The sequence below is a fragment of the Coenobita brevimanus genome, chromosome 57 (assembly GCF_032717465.1).
Source record: "Coenobita brevimanus isolate Jiangsu-jjx chromosome 57, ASM3271746v2, whole genome shotgun sequence".
NCBI classification, from domain to species: Eukaryota; Metazoa; Arthropoda; class Malacostraca; order Decapoda; family Coenobitidae; genus Coenobita; species Coenobita brevimanus.
The window spans coordinates 45368635-45382953 of record NC_137010.1 but is presented as its reverse complement, the minus strand read 5'-3'; the positions used below and the strand labels follow the sequence as shown (position 1 = coordinate 45382953).

Below are 14319 nucleotides of genomic sequence, written 5' to 3'. Positions count from 1 at the left end.
TCCTGAGAAACATCATCTTTATTCTCTTTCCTGTTACCTGTACTCTGAGTAGAGGCAAGGTACTTACACTCAGCTTTTCTTTTTTCTCTAGAATATCTCTTGTGAGTGAGAACATATTCATCAGCTAAAACTGCAGCATCAGACAAATTATCTATTCTTTTCTCATCAAGATATAGGCTTACATCATTATTAATACACCTTTTGAAGTCCTGCAGCAAAATCATCTGCTTAATTTTGTCAAAATCAGAATCCACATTCTTAGAATTTAACCACTGCTCTAACAGATCTTCTTTGATTTTTGCATACTCAACATGGGATTGCTTATCTTGCTTATAAGTTGTCCTAAGTTTTACTCTATAGGCTTCAGGAACAAGCTCATAGGCCTTAAGAATCAAGCTCTTAACGACATCATAATTATCAGATTGATCCTGAGGCAAAGATGCATAAGTTACTTGAGCTTTACCGGTGAGAACAGTTTGAAGGAGTATTGGCGAATACTCTTTGGGCCAATCAAAACCTGTAGCTACCCTCTCAAACAACTGATAATACTTTGTTAAATCAGATTCATTAAAAGGAGGGACAAGTTTATCATTTTTAGCCACATCAAAATCATCAGAGCTAGATGATCCAGTTCCACCTTGTTTCATGCGATACTCATGGTCTGCCTGAATCCTAGCAATTTCAATTTGTGCCTCCTGAATACGAGCCTGAGACTCAGCCTCCTTAGCACGTGCCTGAAACTCAGCCTCCTTAGCTTTTGCCTGAAATTCAGCCTCCTTAGCACGAGCCTCCTGCAGGGCTAGCTGTAACTTAGCTAATTCAATCTGCGTTTGCTCATTTGGAGGAGTTACATTAAACAAGTTTTCATTAATCATGTCAACAATTTGATCTTTAGAATGATGAGAGCGAACAGCAATTCCCAATTGTTGAGCAACAAGCTTAAGTTCATTCTTTGTTCTGTTTTCTACATCACACACTGTTTGCATATTTGACAAAAAATCTTTGGCTTCATCAAGTGTGGTAACAGTAGACATCATGAATAAATCACAGTCACAAAATATCAAGCAATATCCTTATGATAATATCCTGAATATCCTGATAAGAGGTCGCCAAATTTATGTTACAGAACAGAGAAAGATAATGTACACTTTAAGTGAGAATACTAAAAATCACTACTGTCCCGTAAAGTTCCAGGTTCAAAACAAAAGAGTTAGGTAAAATTACAAGTTAAAGTTTAATGCTCAAACTAACAACAAAACATTCAGGACTCATAAGGATAATGTAATGGCAAAAAACAGGTTAAATATATGGTTAACTGCAATAGCCTCTGTTAACACGAAATTAGCAAGAGTAAATTTATCTAAGTCAGCCCTGATAAAATGAAAATACCAGATAATACTCAGTGAATGCAAGATATATTATTACAGATACAAAATATTGTTAATAATGACTGACCTCCAAACTTTACATTAATCACAAAAACCTCACCAGGCCTACAAATTAACACCTTATGCTATACAGTACGAGAACAAAATGTAATAACACTCATACTCAAATTACACAGCTGCTAGATGGCTGGAGACTTCCTGAGCACTCACAATAATAACTGTACAGGGGAGGACAGAGATGTGAACAAAATGAGTAGATCTAAGTGGCAATTAACGCAGAGACTGAGCTCATTATATAGGGGCCGGCAGAGCTTGATACAACTTGTAAGAAGGACGCGCAAATGAAGCCATGGGGACAAAGAGTTGACAATCCTGCTCTGAACAACAGAAAGAACGACTTACTCTACTGTAAGGGAGGAGGGGGGGAGTGAGGTAGAACACGCTCGTGATCAAACATGCAGCATACTGTACGTTAGAATTACACAAAGGATGATGAAATCATAGGCTATGTAACAATATCTATCTATCTATCTATCTATCTATATATATATATATATATATATATATATATATATATATATATATATATATATATATATATATATATATATATATATGAATTGGCTTTTTGTGAAACCTGGTGACTGAATTCCGTAAAGTTTTGCGATTTTTCTTGAATTTTGGTTTGCAGGTAACCTGTACAGTACCTCAGCTAACAACATATTCTAGAGGGCGATTAGCATTCGACCCCCGAATGCTTTTGTATCACTGCCTTAAGAAAGACCTTCCATACTGAAAGTGTTGTTGAAAGCTGTTTATGTAAATGTTTGATATTAGCTTGATATAACAAGAATTTTTAAAAATGCAATATGTAGTCACTGTGAATGGGTTAATTAGGCAAAGGAAGATGTGGTTGTGGATATTTGCCCTAACACTTTCAGCCACAGGTCACAATTTTATTCTTGCCACCAACGGACCATTATATTCGGCTCAGAGGAAAGCTGTGGTAGCGAAGAGGTTAATATGACTATAAATGTTACCCACAGCCAAAAGGTCTCTTCAATCTATAAAATCGTTGAACAGCGGCAAAAACAAAACAAAAATGTGGAGACCTACTTTACTTCACAAAGATGGCTTTTTTGTTATTTATCCTTCCTGAAACCAGAGAGTTTTCTGCAGATTAGGAGAGTCCCGGCCAGTAAAGAGGTTAATGAAGGATGTAACTAACCTCCCAAGTAGGAAAAGTCTGTTCCAGGCTGAATAAAATCGTTAAGAGTTAAAAAAAATACAAGAATATAGTAAAAATGACTTTGTTGGGCCGAAAGGGCTGATAATTGAAGGAAGAGGTAAGTGTGGAGAGAGAGAGAGAGAGAGAGAGAGAGAGAGAGAGAGAGAGAGAGGTGGATTCAAACAGATTTTTATTTAAATAAATACCCAGGAAAACAAATCGGAGTGGAGAAAGATATAGCCGGGAACATATATACTCATGTTCTAACGATAAGTAACGAGACAGTGAACACTGATTTTCGATATTCAGCGATGCGATTTTTGGAGCCAAACATGTTTTTCAGAACGTACTGTAATGCTTCATAACCTTTTGGCAAAAGAAAGTGGATTGATATTATTGCCTGCAACTGTAAGTACATATATCATTTGCTACTATGTTTCCAAAAATCTCAGTCGTAGCCGTGGCGTTTCCAAAAATGTTAGATTATAGGGTTGTAAGAGGAGAGAATTTTCAAGTTGGTCTTGTCGTGGATAGCAGGAGAAAGATAAAGATGAGTCTGGGGTTTGACTATAGTTTTATTCTCAAGGTAGTTATCTTGACAAGAGTAGTATTAAGGTGAGGGCGGTTTATGCTAGCTAACGCCGTGCCCTCTACTCCTTCCTCTCCCACCGTGCCTCTCCTGTTTCCTATTGCACCCCATCCCCTTCTGCCCTGTCTCTCCAATTTCCCCTTTATGTGACTAGTTGGGTCATGTGTGTGGGCACCTGTATGTGTGTGGTGTTCTTCCATCAGGTGTGTGGTGTGGGTTTTCCATGACTTCATAATGTGCTGTGTGCGAAATTCCCTGGCTAGAATCTCCACTGCTGTTTCCTCCAGCTCTCTCGAATTTAGGCACTACTTTCCTCAAACCTCTATATTGCATATTAACAGCATGTATGTCACTAGCTATTATGTAGTGTGTTATGGTATCTTAGTGTCCTGACACATACATCGTTCGGAAGCATGAGTGGGTATGGATAGCGAGGTCCGCATTCTACTTGGCCTTGAAGTTGTAATAACACTTATTCCTCAGCTATTTATTCCGCACACTGCATATCAACATATTATTTTTTTGTCACTGGTCCAAGCCGTGTCGATATCAAAGCAATGTAAATAGCATACAAAAGAATGTTAAGGCGCATTATGCATGACAAATCGCTACGGGAAATGTGTTACGGAGCCTCCTAAGCCACCTAGAATACTATTAAGTGACTTACGTGTGTGGTCAAAGCCGGTGATGAAGTACGGGCAGGGCGAGGACGCTGTGTGACCCGCAGGGGTGTCGTTCCAGCAGGACCACCCATCGAACGTCCGCGGGCAGAACACAGAGCCTGGGGAAGCAGGAATGAGTAGAGTGGATGGCTGGGTGGTTTGGATGGCTGGTGAGGGGATGGCTGGATAGTTGGAGTGAGGGGTGAATGGATGGTTGCCGTGAGGGATGGTTACATAGGCTGATGGCTGAATGGTTCTTACGTGGATAGTAGGATGGCTGGATCGTTACTTTCATGAATGGTTGTTTAGACTGTAAGGTGAGGAAATGGACGGTTATTATAGGCTGATAATTAGGTGAATGAGGGGATGAGTGGTTCACACACACACACACACACACACACACACACACACACACACATACACACTCGTGGACAGATGGTTTGGAAAAGTGATGGTGGCTACAAAATGAGTGGCTGTGTTCTCATCTGGATAGTTGAGCGGCATTTACACGGATGACTGGAGGGGGTTTAATAGATGATATGTTAAGCTTAATGAGCAGTAAATAACATATACTTCATTGGATGCGTTGATAAATGGATGACTGAATAATTAAAAAGATAGTCTGGTGGATGCCTAACTTAGCTGTATGAATGGCTTGTTATGTGAATTGATGGTTATACTCTGTCCATATTAACCTGGCCTAAATTTAACGTCCCTCAAACTTGAATGAAGAGCTGTAACAAGGGATTAGCAGTAGGATATGATGCCAGCAACGATAAATTGTAATAGGAAGCAAGCAGGACCCTAGCACTGCAAAAGTCTGCCAATGAAAAATTTGGACAGAAAGGCATGGATGACAAATGGGAAGGATGGGGTCTGGAAGGATGAACGGGTAATAAAACAGACTAACAGAGGTAACAGGGAAGAGTAAACAACGGATTACTGGAGATTAATGACCAGTCTGTTGTTTCACTGGTTACGTGTCCCGTATAATAACAGATGCTTAACCTATGCACTACGATCACTTTATATTTTTTTGTTTTTGCTGTAGGAGAAATTTTTAAACTAGAGGAGTTAGATATAGCTTTCATTAACCTCTGCTTTATTAAGTAATTTGGCAGTAGTAGAAAAAAAAATCAAATTGAAGAGATACGCTGATAACCGATGGAAGTGTGAAGTGATTGTTGAAATATTTAGTGGATCATATTTTGCTTGGAGGGATGAAGAGAATGAGGGCAGGTGGATGAAGGTATGCGAAGAAATCCGATAAGGAAATGTTAAGATATAGATAGGCGGAAAAAAGATATAAAAATGAAAGAAAAGCATTCGGGAGCCGATGCTAATCGCCCACCAGAATATGCTTTTGGCCAAGTCCAAGATTTAGGCCATATCTTGATACCTTGAAGGTTTCACGTTGATAGCTCAAGTCGTTCATGAGATATAATGGTGCCAAAGGCGGCCGATAAAAACTAGTTGACCTTTGACAGCCATTTTGGTGACCTTAACCTTGATCCTGCATGCCCATTTTCCAACTCGGCCAAGATATCTTGACACCCTGAAAGTTTCATGTTGATAGCACAAGACGTTCATGAGATATAATGGGAACACACACACACACACACACACACACGCACACACACACACACACACACACACAGACGCACACACACACACACACACACACACACACACTAACCAACAGACAAACAGAGGCAGGCAAAAGCATTATCGCTCCGTCTTGTAAAGGCGGACAATCATCAGAAACTCATAAACATAGTGCAGCAGGATATGACTGCTTTGAGAGAGAGAGAGAGAGAGAGAGAGAGAGAGAGAGAGAGAGAGAGAATACCAATAAAACAGCTTAAATACAGACGAACTAATTACATATTAATGTCTGGGGAACAGTGATAAGCGGAAGTGTTAATGAATGTAAAAATGATGGATGAACAGATCAAGAAATATAATAACAGAGAAATATAACAGGGTGTGTAGATAGACAGACAGATAGACAGACAAAGCAGACAGATAGACAGCTAGATTGACTGAGACGTACTGGTGTAGAGACAGACAGACAGACGTGTATGTATAAAGAGACATAAGACAGAAAGGCAGAATATACTAATGAAGGGACAGAGAGACAGAAAAACACATGACTAGGCAGACACAGACATATAGACAGACAGACAGACACACACACACACACACACACACACACACACACACACACACACACACACACACACACACATGAACACATGTATAGAGGCAGAGAGAGAGAAAAAAAAAAGACAGACTGAGATAGAGACAGAAGTACAGACAGAGCAAGACAGACAGACAGACAGACAGACACAGCTAAGCGGATACGTTTGTTACTGCGACATGGGAAGAACCGATATTGGCTTGAAGTCGGTCGCTCCTGAGGATTTATTGGATTTATGTTGATGGACTGTGTGTGTGTGTGTGTGTGTGTGTGTGTGTGTGTACAGGATATTAAAGGGTCTTTGAAAAGGATCTGCGCAGTTGATGGGAAATATGTGTGTGTGTGTGTGTGTGTGTGTGTGTGTGTGTGTGTGTGTGTGATGTAGCAGTATGAGTTCCGGCAGTGTGAGAAGTGGAAGTGTGAGGTATGTGTGTGGTGCAGCAGTGTGAGGTGTGTTATTGTGAAAGTTCTGCCTGGTGTGGCATTGTGAGGTTCAGCATTGTAAGGTTTAGCAGTGTGGGGACAGTAGTGTGAAGTGTGGCAGTGTTGGGATTTGTGTGTTGCGAGGCACCGTGAGGTGTGCCAGTGTGAGATGTGGCTGTGTGAGGTTTGGCAGGGTGAGGTGCGGTTGTGTGAGGAGCAGTAGTGAAAGGTGTGGCAATGTTAGGATTTGTGTAATGTCAGACAGTGTGGGGTATGACAGAATAATGTGTGGCAATATGTGGTGTGTATTGTGTGTGTGTGTGTGTGTGTGTGTGTGTGTGTGTGTGTGTGTGTGTGTGTGTGTGTGTGTGTGTTGCAGTGGGCTGTGTGTGAAGTGTTTATGTTGTGGGGCAGCATGAAATATGTCTGAGGCCTGGCCGTGTATTGTGTTGCACACCGACTGCTCTCAGGCTCCTTGATAAGAGCTGCAGTACCAGTACCAAGGCCGGGTGCAGCGGGAGTACAGATGAAAAAGCCTGTGTCGTATGGGATTACTCATCCAAAATATTGCGTATTCGTGAAGGAAATGTGGTGCGTGTGTTTAGGAAAGGAAGGGATATCGCAGGCAAGCCGTGGTTAGTGTTTATAAAATAGTTTTCTGCGCTTCCTTCATCTCTATTTATTTTCTTGTAAATATTCTTGTTGTTGCTTCATATTCCCTGATACTCTTTCTTGTTAGTTTTTTTTTTATTAGTTTCCTCGTTACTTTTACATTGAATTTTTTTTTTATACATTTTAATTTCTATGCTACTTTTCTTATTATAATATCTTACTTTTCTTGTAAGTACTTCCTTGTTGCCCATTGTATATATCGTAACCTATCATTATTAGTTGTTACTCTTTCTTGCTACTTACTGTTTGTTTTTATCTTCTGTTACGTGATTATTCTTGCTACCGTTTTTGCCATTTTTTGCTATTACCCACTATATGTTCTAGTTGCATTCTTCTTGTTACTTTTTTCTTGTATTTTCTTATTTTCCTTTTGCTTTACTTTGTTGCATACTATAGTACTTCCGTTACCTTTAATTGTGACTTTTTTATTGTTTGTACTATTACTTGTTTTTATTGCGTTTGCGTCTTACTCTTTCTTCTTAGCTGTAACTTATGGCTGTTACTTTTCATCGATTGTTTCCCTTACTTTTCCTTGCTACTGTTCTTCCTTTACTTTTTGTTAATACTTTATACCGATTCTATTCCTTTTTGTTTTTATTATCGCCCGCCTTTAGAAGGCGGATCGATACTGTTTTTGCCTGCCTGCCTGTGTGTGTGTGTGTGTGTGTGTGTGTGTGTGTGTGTGTGTGTGTGTGTGTGTGTGTGTGTGTGTGTGTGTGTGTGTGTGTGTGTGTGTGTGCTGGTATCAACAAGGAAAGAAGGAAAGACGAAAATGTCGACTGGCATCTGGTGGTCTTTGATCAAATCCTCACCAAAAGTTACTGGCCACTGCACATCCACATAGTTGCTGTTTCCTGAAGTTTTGGTGAATAGTCGTTCACAACTTTTTGAGATATTTTGGCAACACACACACACACACACACACACACACACACACACACACACACACACACTGAAAAAGACTATATCGCCTCGCCTTGCTAAAGGTGGGAGATAATAAAACGTTCAATATTCGAATAAGTAGCTGGCAACGACTGTGTTTTTACCTACCTAACTGTTTTTACCTAATTGTATCTTTACAGGAATGAGTCAAGCTCGTACTGTGTGTGTGTGTGTGTGTGTGTGTGTGTGTGTGTGTGTGTGTGTGTGTGATTCTAGGTATTAAACACTCCTTTCCCTGAGACCCAGCAGTCCATCTAAACACATTACATATCGCCGCTTGGGCGCAAATAATGCACTGCACCGGCTATACTGAAAATATGCTAGGGATGTCTTATTTAGAAATGATGTAATGGTATTAGTGGGGAAGCTTTTGACAGTAGCGGGCCTTGTGGAAGATCACGTAAGCCTGATATAACAGTATTTATATCCACAGCATATATCCTGCATCAACCGGGGATCAGTCGCCCGTCCTAGCAATCACCACTCCACTACTATGCAACGTGTGTGTGTGTGTGTGTGTGTGTGTGTGTGTGTGTGTGTAAAAGTGAGCGCGTGGTGGTGTATATAATAATATTTTGTGCCAATGTATTTGTGTTTTTGTAAGAGTAAAATTTACTGCGTGAGAGTAAGCAGGAATTATGAAGGCATAAAATTTGCTAATGGAAGGGTGGCTCATTTTCACCGGGTGCCCTGATGATACCTCTTGTGTTTCGTTTTCCATTTTTGTAGATGTTGATGATGATGCCGATGATGATTCTTCTGTTATGTTCCTTCCAGTTTCTATATCCTACCCAATTCACTTATAACAGGATAGCGATGAAGACGACGATGATGATGATAATTATTATATAAAACGTCAACATATTCTGGGCAAAAACAAGGGGTGAGTGGTGCTTTGTTTGAAGAACACGACAGGTTAACTGCAGCTGACAGGTTGGCCCATGTTAGGCACCTCTAGTAAGAGTGAATACCGAAATAGACAAGGATCAGATATAGTATGTGTGTGTATGTGTGTGTGTGTGTGTGTGTTTAAAATGAGTGCCTGGTGGTGTATATAGTGGAATTTTGTGGTAGTGTATTTGTGTTTTTGTAAGAGTAAAATTTATTGCGTGAGAGTGAGCAGGAATTATGAAGGCATAAAATTTTTTGTTGATGATGATATTGATGATCATTCTTCGAGTTTCAACCCATTTCATTTGCAACAGAATAGCGATAATGATGATGATGATGATGATGATGATGATATAAAAGGTCAACATATTCTGGATAAAAACAAGGAGTGAGTGGTGCTTTGTCTGAAGAACACAACAGGTTAACTGCAGCTGACAGGTTGGCCCATGTTAGGCAACTCTTGTAAGAGTGTCAATGTTAAAATAGACAAAGATCAGTTATAGCAATGAAGGCAATATTTCGCCGCCCATCCAACCTTTGAGCAAAAATTGGCAGAAGAGTGAAAGAGAACAGCTCAATGTATAAAAAACTGACGAGGAAATTTAAAAGAACGACAGAAAACCATTTGTTACCGCAGACTAGGATAATTGGCTTTACTCAATATATTGCATTTTTTCTGATTTGGAGTGTGATTGGAGTTTAGCCTAGTGATAACTGTACTGAAGTGATACTTCTAATAATGTATGTTCAAATCTCAGTTCAAGAATGAGTACTCAGAGAGCAACACCTGCACGCCAGTTAGTATAAGGGCTGAACATCCGACTTTGCTCAGTGACTTTAAACCTTAGACAAATTGTTCTCAGAATTGATTTATTTCACCTTCGGCAGAATCCCAACCCATCCACCATGTCTGGACACGGTCGGATCAAAATTGATGAGTTCATTTGCCCTGCACTCCTGACCTTTGACCCGTTGTTCCCTAAATTGAGACTGCATCCTTGGCAGACCCTCGACACCAACATTAAGCCTGGTCCAAGTCAAGTGTAAACTGAGTTATAGTTCCTAATCTCCGACCTTGACCACTGACTAATGGTTCTTAAAATTCAATAACATCCTTGTCATACCCTCAGCTTTTCCTTATTTAATCTGTATCAGATCAAAGCTGTTTAAGGTAACCTTGCCTTGTGACCTTGACTGTTGATATACAGTACAGTTCTAAAAATAACAAAAAAGCCTCCTGGCTGAACCTCGACAATCTCACCAAGTTTGATCCTAATCGGATCAAAACTGATTCAGTTATTTTGTTCACACACACACACACACACACACACACACACACACAGTCATGTCTCTAAGCAACTAAGTGATGAACTTACAACAGTGGTCAACACAATCAACCTAGATATTGTTGTTATAACGAAGGCATAGCAGTTTACGCCAGAAACTAGCCAGATCCACAATTTTGACTTGTTTCATTCACTTCGCACGGGGAGGCGCGGTGGTGGTGTGGTGGTGTATTATCGCCGGGACTTTACGCCATCCTCTCTGGAGGTTGACATTCCTGAAGGCGTGGAGGCACTGTGGGTTTATTGCACCGCCCCACCACCCCTGTTAGGCCGCCTCTGTTGTGTGCTGTGTGGTGTACCATTCCCCTAGGGTCCATACTATGGACCTTCTTCTCCACCACCTGATTCATACCTCCGACCACCTCCGTGTCAGATGTCCCTGTGCCAAACTAATGATCTGCGGCGACTTCAATGAAATAAACACAACATCCATAGAAAATGAACTGCACCTCCCTCAAGTTGTCCATTTCCCCATTCGTGGTAATAATACCCTTGACCTGATATCGGCTGATGTAACTGAACATTATCAGACACCACAACCAATGCCGCAGCACACACACCTCGATCCTCTGGCGTCCACTGCCTACAGTGTCCTATTATCATCCTCCCACAATTAGGGAGTTCAGGCCACTCCGTGAGTTATCCATTCGTGAGTCTGGGCAGTGGTTGACGCAATACCCATGGGTCGAGGTGCTAACCGTTCAAGAAGTTGCTACAAAATGGGACAATTATTTATCTACCATTATCACTGCATTTCAACATTACATCCTAATCAAGACGCTAAAAAGTCATACAACCGACCCCCCCTTGGTTCATGGATTGCATCAAATGCCTGTTAGAGCAACCAACCAAGCTTTTCTGTCCAGTAACGCCCAGCTTTACAAAGCTGTTTGAAACAAGGCAATAAGAGAAATCAATCTGGTCAAAAAATCATACTACCCTAACAAACCGGAAAACCTGAAACAAAGCAATGCTAGTAAGTGGTACAGCAATGTGAAGGAATTGTGTGGCATTAACATGTCAACCACCTCGTTCCCGTGCACAAGTCACCTGTCCATCCACGAGGCGGCAATGGAGGTAAACACACACTTTGCCTCTATATGTCAGAAGTTGCCAAGACTCGACACCACCCTCCTGCCCGCCTATTTACCAGCACGGAACTCCACCCCACCCCAGTGGTCGAACTACATCATGTGTACCAGGAACTTAAAGCATTTCAGGCCAAGCAATCTACCACACCGATAGACCTGCCTATGACACTTGTAAAAGAATTTGTTTATGAACTATTATTACCACTCTGTTCTGTTATCAATGCATCTCTCCAGCAGAACAAATGCCCTGGTGACTGGAACATTGTATATTAAACCCATTCCCCAAACCGCCAATCCTGCCACCTATAACGACCTGCGACCCATATCGATCACGCCATTGTCCAGTCTTCTCTGTGAAAGTTTTGTAGGGAAGTGGGCATATCCAGATCTAGCCCCAAACGTAGACCTGCAACAGTTTGGCAACATGAAAGCCTCATCAACTACTCATTGCATCATCAGTTTTCTGGACTTTATCTTCAAAATCTAGAACAGTGGAAATCTTCAGTTGTAGCATCGTTTATAGACTTTACCATGGCCTTCGACCTAGTCAACCACACCAACCTCATCATTAAAATGTCATCCACGGGCATCAGCGAGTCCATCATCCCATGGTTGGTAGACTTTCCCCCTGTCACCAGGCTGTCCGTTTCCAGGGTACGGTGTCCAGCATCCAGACCATCATGTGTGGAGTGCCCCAAGGACGAAGTTGGGTCCACTGTGCTTTCTTGTCATAATCAACAATGCACTGCTGGACACCCCCTTTCCCTGGAAATACGTGGATGATTCAACAATAGCCACAACCATCAGTAACACCTCCCTGACTACACTCACTTGCAGACAATTCTAAATAACCTTAGTTCCTGGACCAGTGCTAACATCACCATCAACACTGGGAAAAGAGTGGTAATGCATTTCATCCTTAGCACTGCACCCATTCCACCCCCCAGCCTCACTCTGCACCACACGCTCGAAGTGGTCATCTGCACCAAGCTGTATTGGGGCAATCACGTCGATGCTGTAGTCAAAGCAGCCAGCTACATATTGTACATGCCCCGACACCTCAAGTCCCTTGGTGTTCCAATGATGGAGCTGTGCAACATTTACAAACAGTTTATTCTCCCCAAGCTGACATACGCCTCACCTGCCTGGTCCCCCAGCCTGACACAGATGCAGCGATTCCATCTTGAGGGCATTCAAAAACGTGCAGTTAAGATCATCATGGGACCCACCTACAGCACCTATAATGATGCCCTCCACACCCTTGACCAACAACCCTGGCTGACAACCATCACCAAGCCCTAGAACAATTCAGCCACAAGTTGCTGAACAACCCGCGTCATCGCCACCTCCTGCCACCGCTAACACCCCCACCACCAAGGTAAAGAGAATATAAGGTTGTTTCACACTGCGGGGGCAGGGAGCAAAAACGTGTCTCGGTCTGTGCATGACGTCACAGATAATCCAGACTGAGGGTCTCTGCTTGATAGTGAGGCCAGTTGCTCACCTACCTGCCCTGTGATATGAGCTCCCCTTCCTCCATGGATTACTTTTATTTGCATCCTAAACTGCATGCAGAGCAATGAAAAGTAAAATGCGTGGCTTGAAAAACAGTGCCCCCGAAAAATACCATAGTACCCCCGACGACAGGGCAAGCCAAACACAGCTTAGTATGCCCGAAGATGCGCCGGCACCCCCACACGGACCCCACGGGGTAGCCGCCACGAGTCACCACCACTCCCGGCAACAGCAACACATGTCAGCCCAGGCTGTGCGCCCCTGTGTCATGCAGCCACCACGCCGCCGCCACCGTAGGAGGACACTACCTTAGCAGAGTGGAATTGCTGAGCCAGCTAGGGGTGGAGTTAGAAAAGATACTCCAGATGGCGCCCCTCTGGTAGAGACGATCTATGGTTGCTCCCAAAGTGTTCCAGTAGAGACGATCTATGGTCGCTCCCAAAGTGTTTCGGTAGAGACGATCTATGGTCGCTCCCAAATTGTTCCGGTAGAGACGATCTATGGTCGCTCCCATCCCCGTGAGACGATCTATGGTCGCTCCGAAAGTGCTCCGGTAGAGACAATCTATGATCACTCCCATCCTCGTGAGACGATCTATGGTCGCTCCCATCCTCGTGAGACGATCTATGGTCGCTCCGAAAGTGCTCCAGTAGAGACGATCTATGATCGCTCCCATCCTCGTGAGACGATCTATGGTCGCTCCCATCCTCGTGAGACGATCTATGGTTGCTCCCATCCTCGTGAGACGATCTATGGTCGCTCCCATCTTCGTGAGACGATCTATGGTCGCTCCGAAAGTGTTCCGGTAGAGACGATCTATGGTTGCTCCCATCCTCGTGAGACGATCCATGGTCGCTCCGAAAGTGCTCCGGTAGAGACGATCTATGGTCGCTCCCATCCTCGTGAGATGATCTATGGTCGCTCCCATCCTCGTGAGATGATCTATGGTCGCTCCCATCCTCGTGAGATGATCTATGGTCGCTCCCATCCTCGTGAGATGATCTATTGTCGTTCCGAAAGTGCTCCGGTAGAGACGATCTATGGTCGCTCCCATCCTCGTGAGACTATCTATGGTCGCTCCCATCCTCGTGAGACTATCTATGGTCGCTCTGAGAGTGTCTTGGTAGAGACGACCTATTGTCGCTCCCTTCCTCGTGAGACGATCCACTGTCGCTCCGAGGGTGTGCAGAGAGAGGTGAGTGGAGAGACGTCCCCAAGGCAGGAGGCTAGAGCCCAGGCTTCCTGTCCCAAAGTGACCCAGACAGGCCTCACAGCCTCCCCGGGTCTCTGTTCCCTACGCCGGGCATCGGAAAGAAAGTATCAGGAAAAAAAGTAACGGTAAAAAAGTAACAACTTTTGCTAGGAAAGAAAG

The 14319-nt window shown here is 42.9% G+C and overlaps 1 protein-coding gene across 1 annotated transcript in view; it reads right to left on the bottom strand.

Annotated features, from left to right (window-relative positions):
• Positions 1 to 10691, bottom strand: part of LOC145401981 (calcitonin gene-related peptide type 1 receptor-like) — a 150328-nt gene extending 139637 nt beyond the window's left edge. Inside the window, exons 1-3 of the mRNA XM_080274083.1 lie at positions 10531 to 10691; positions 9958 to 10022; positions 3873 to 3986 (exon numbers count right to left, since the gene is read on the bottom strand). Of these exons, the coding sequence (XP_080130209.1) occupies positions 3873 to 3986; positions 9958 to 10022; positions 10531 to 10691 (340 nt within the window). The remainder of the gene's footprint in view (positions 1 to 3872; positions 3987 to 9957; positions 10023 to 10530) is intronic.
• Positions 10692 to 14319: the final 3628 nt, after the last annotated feature.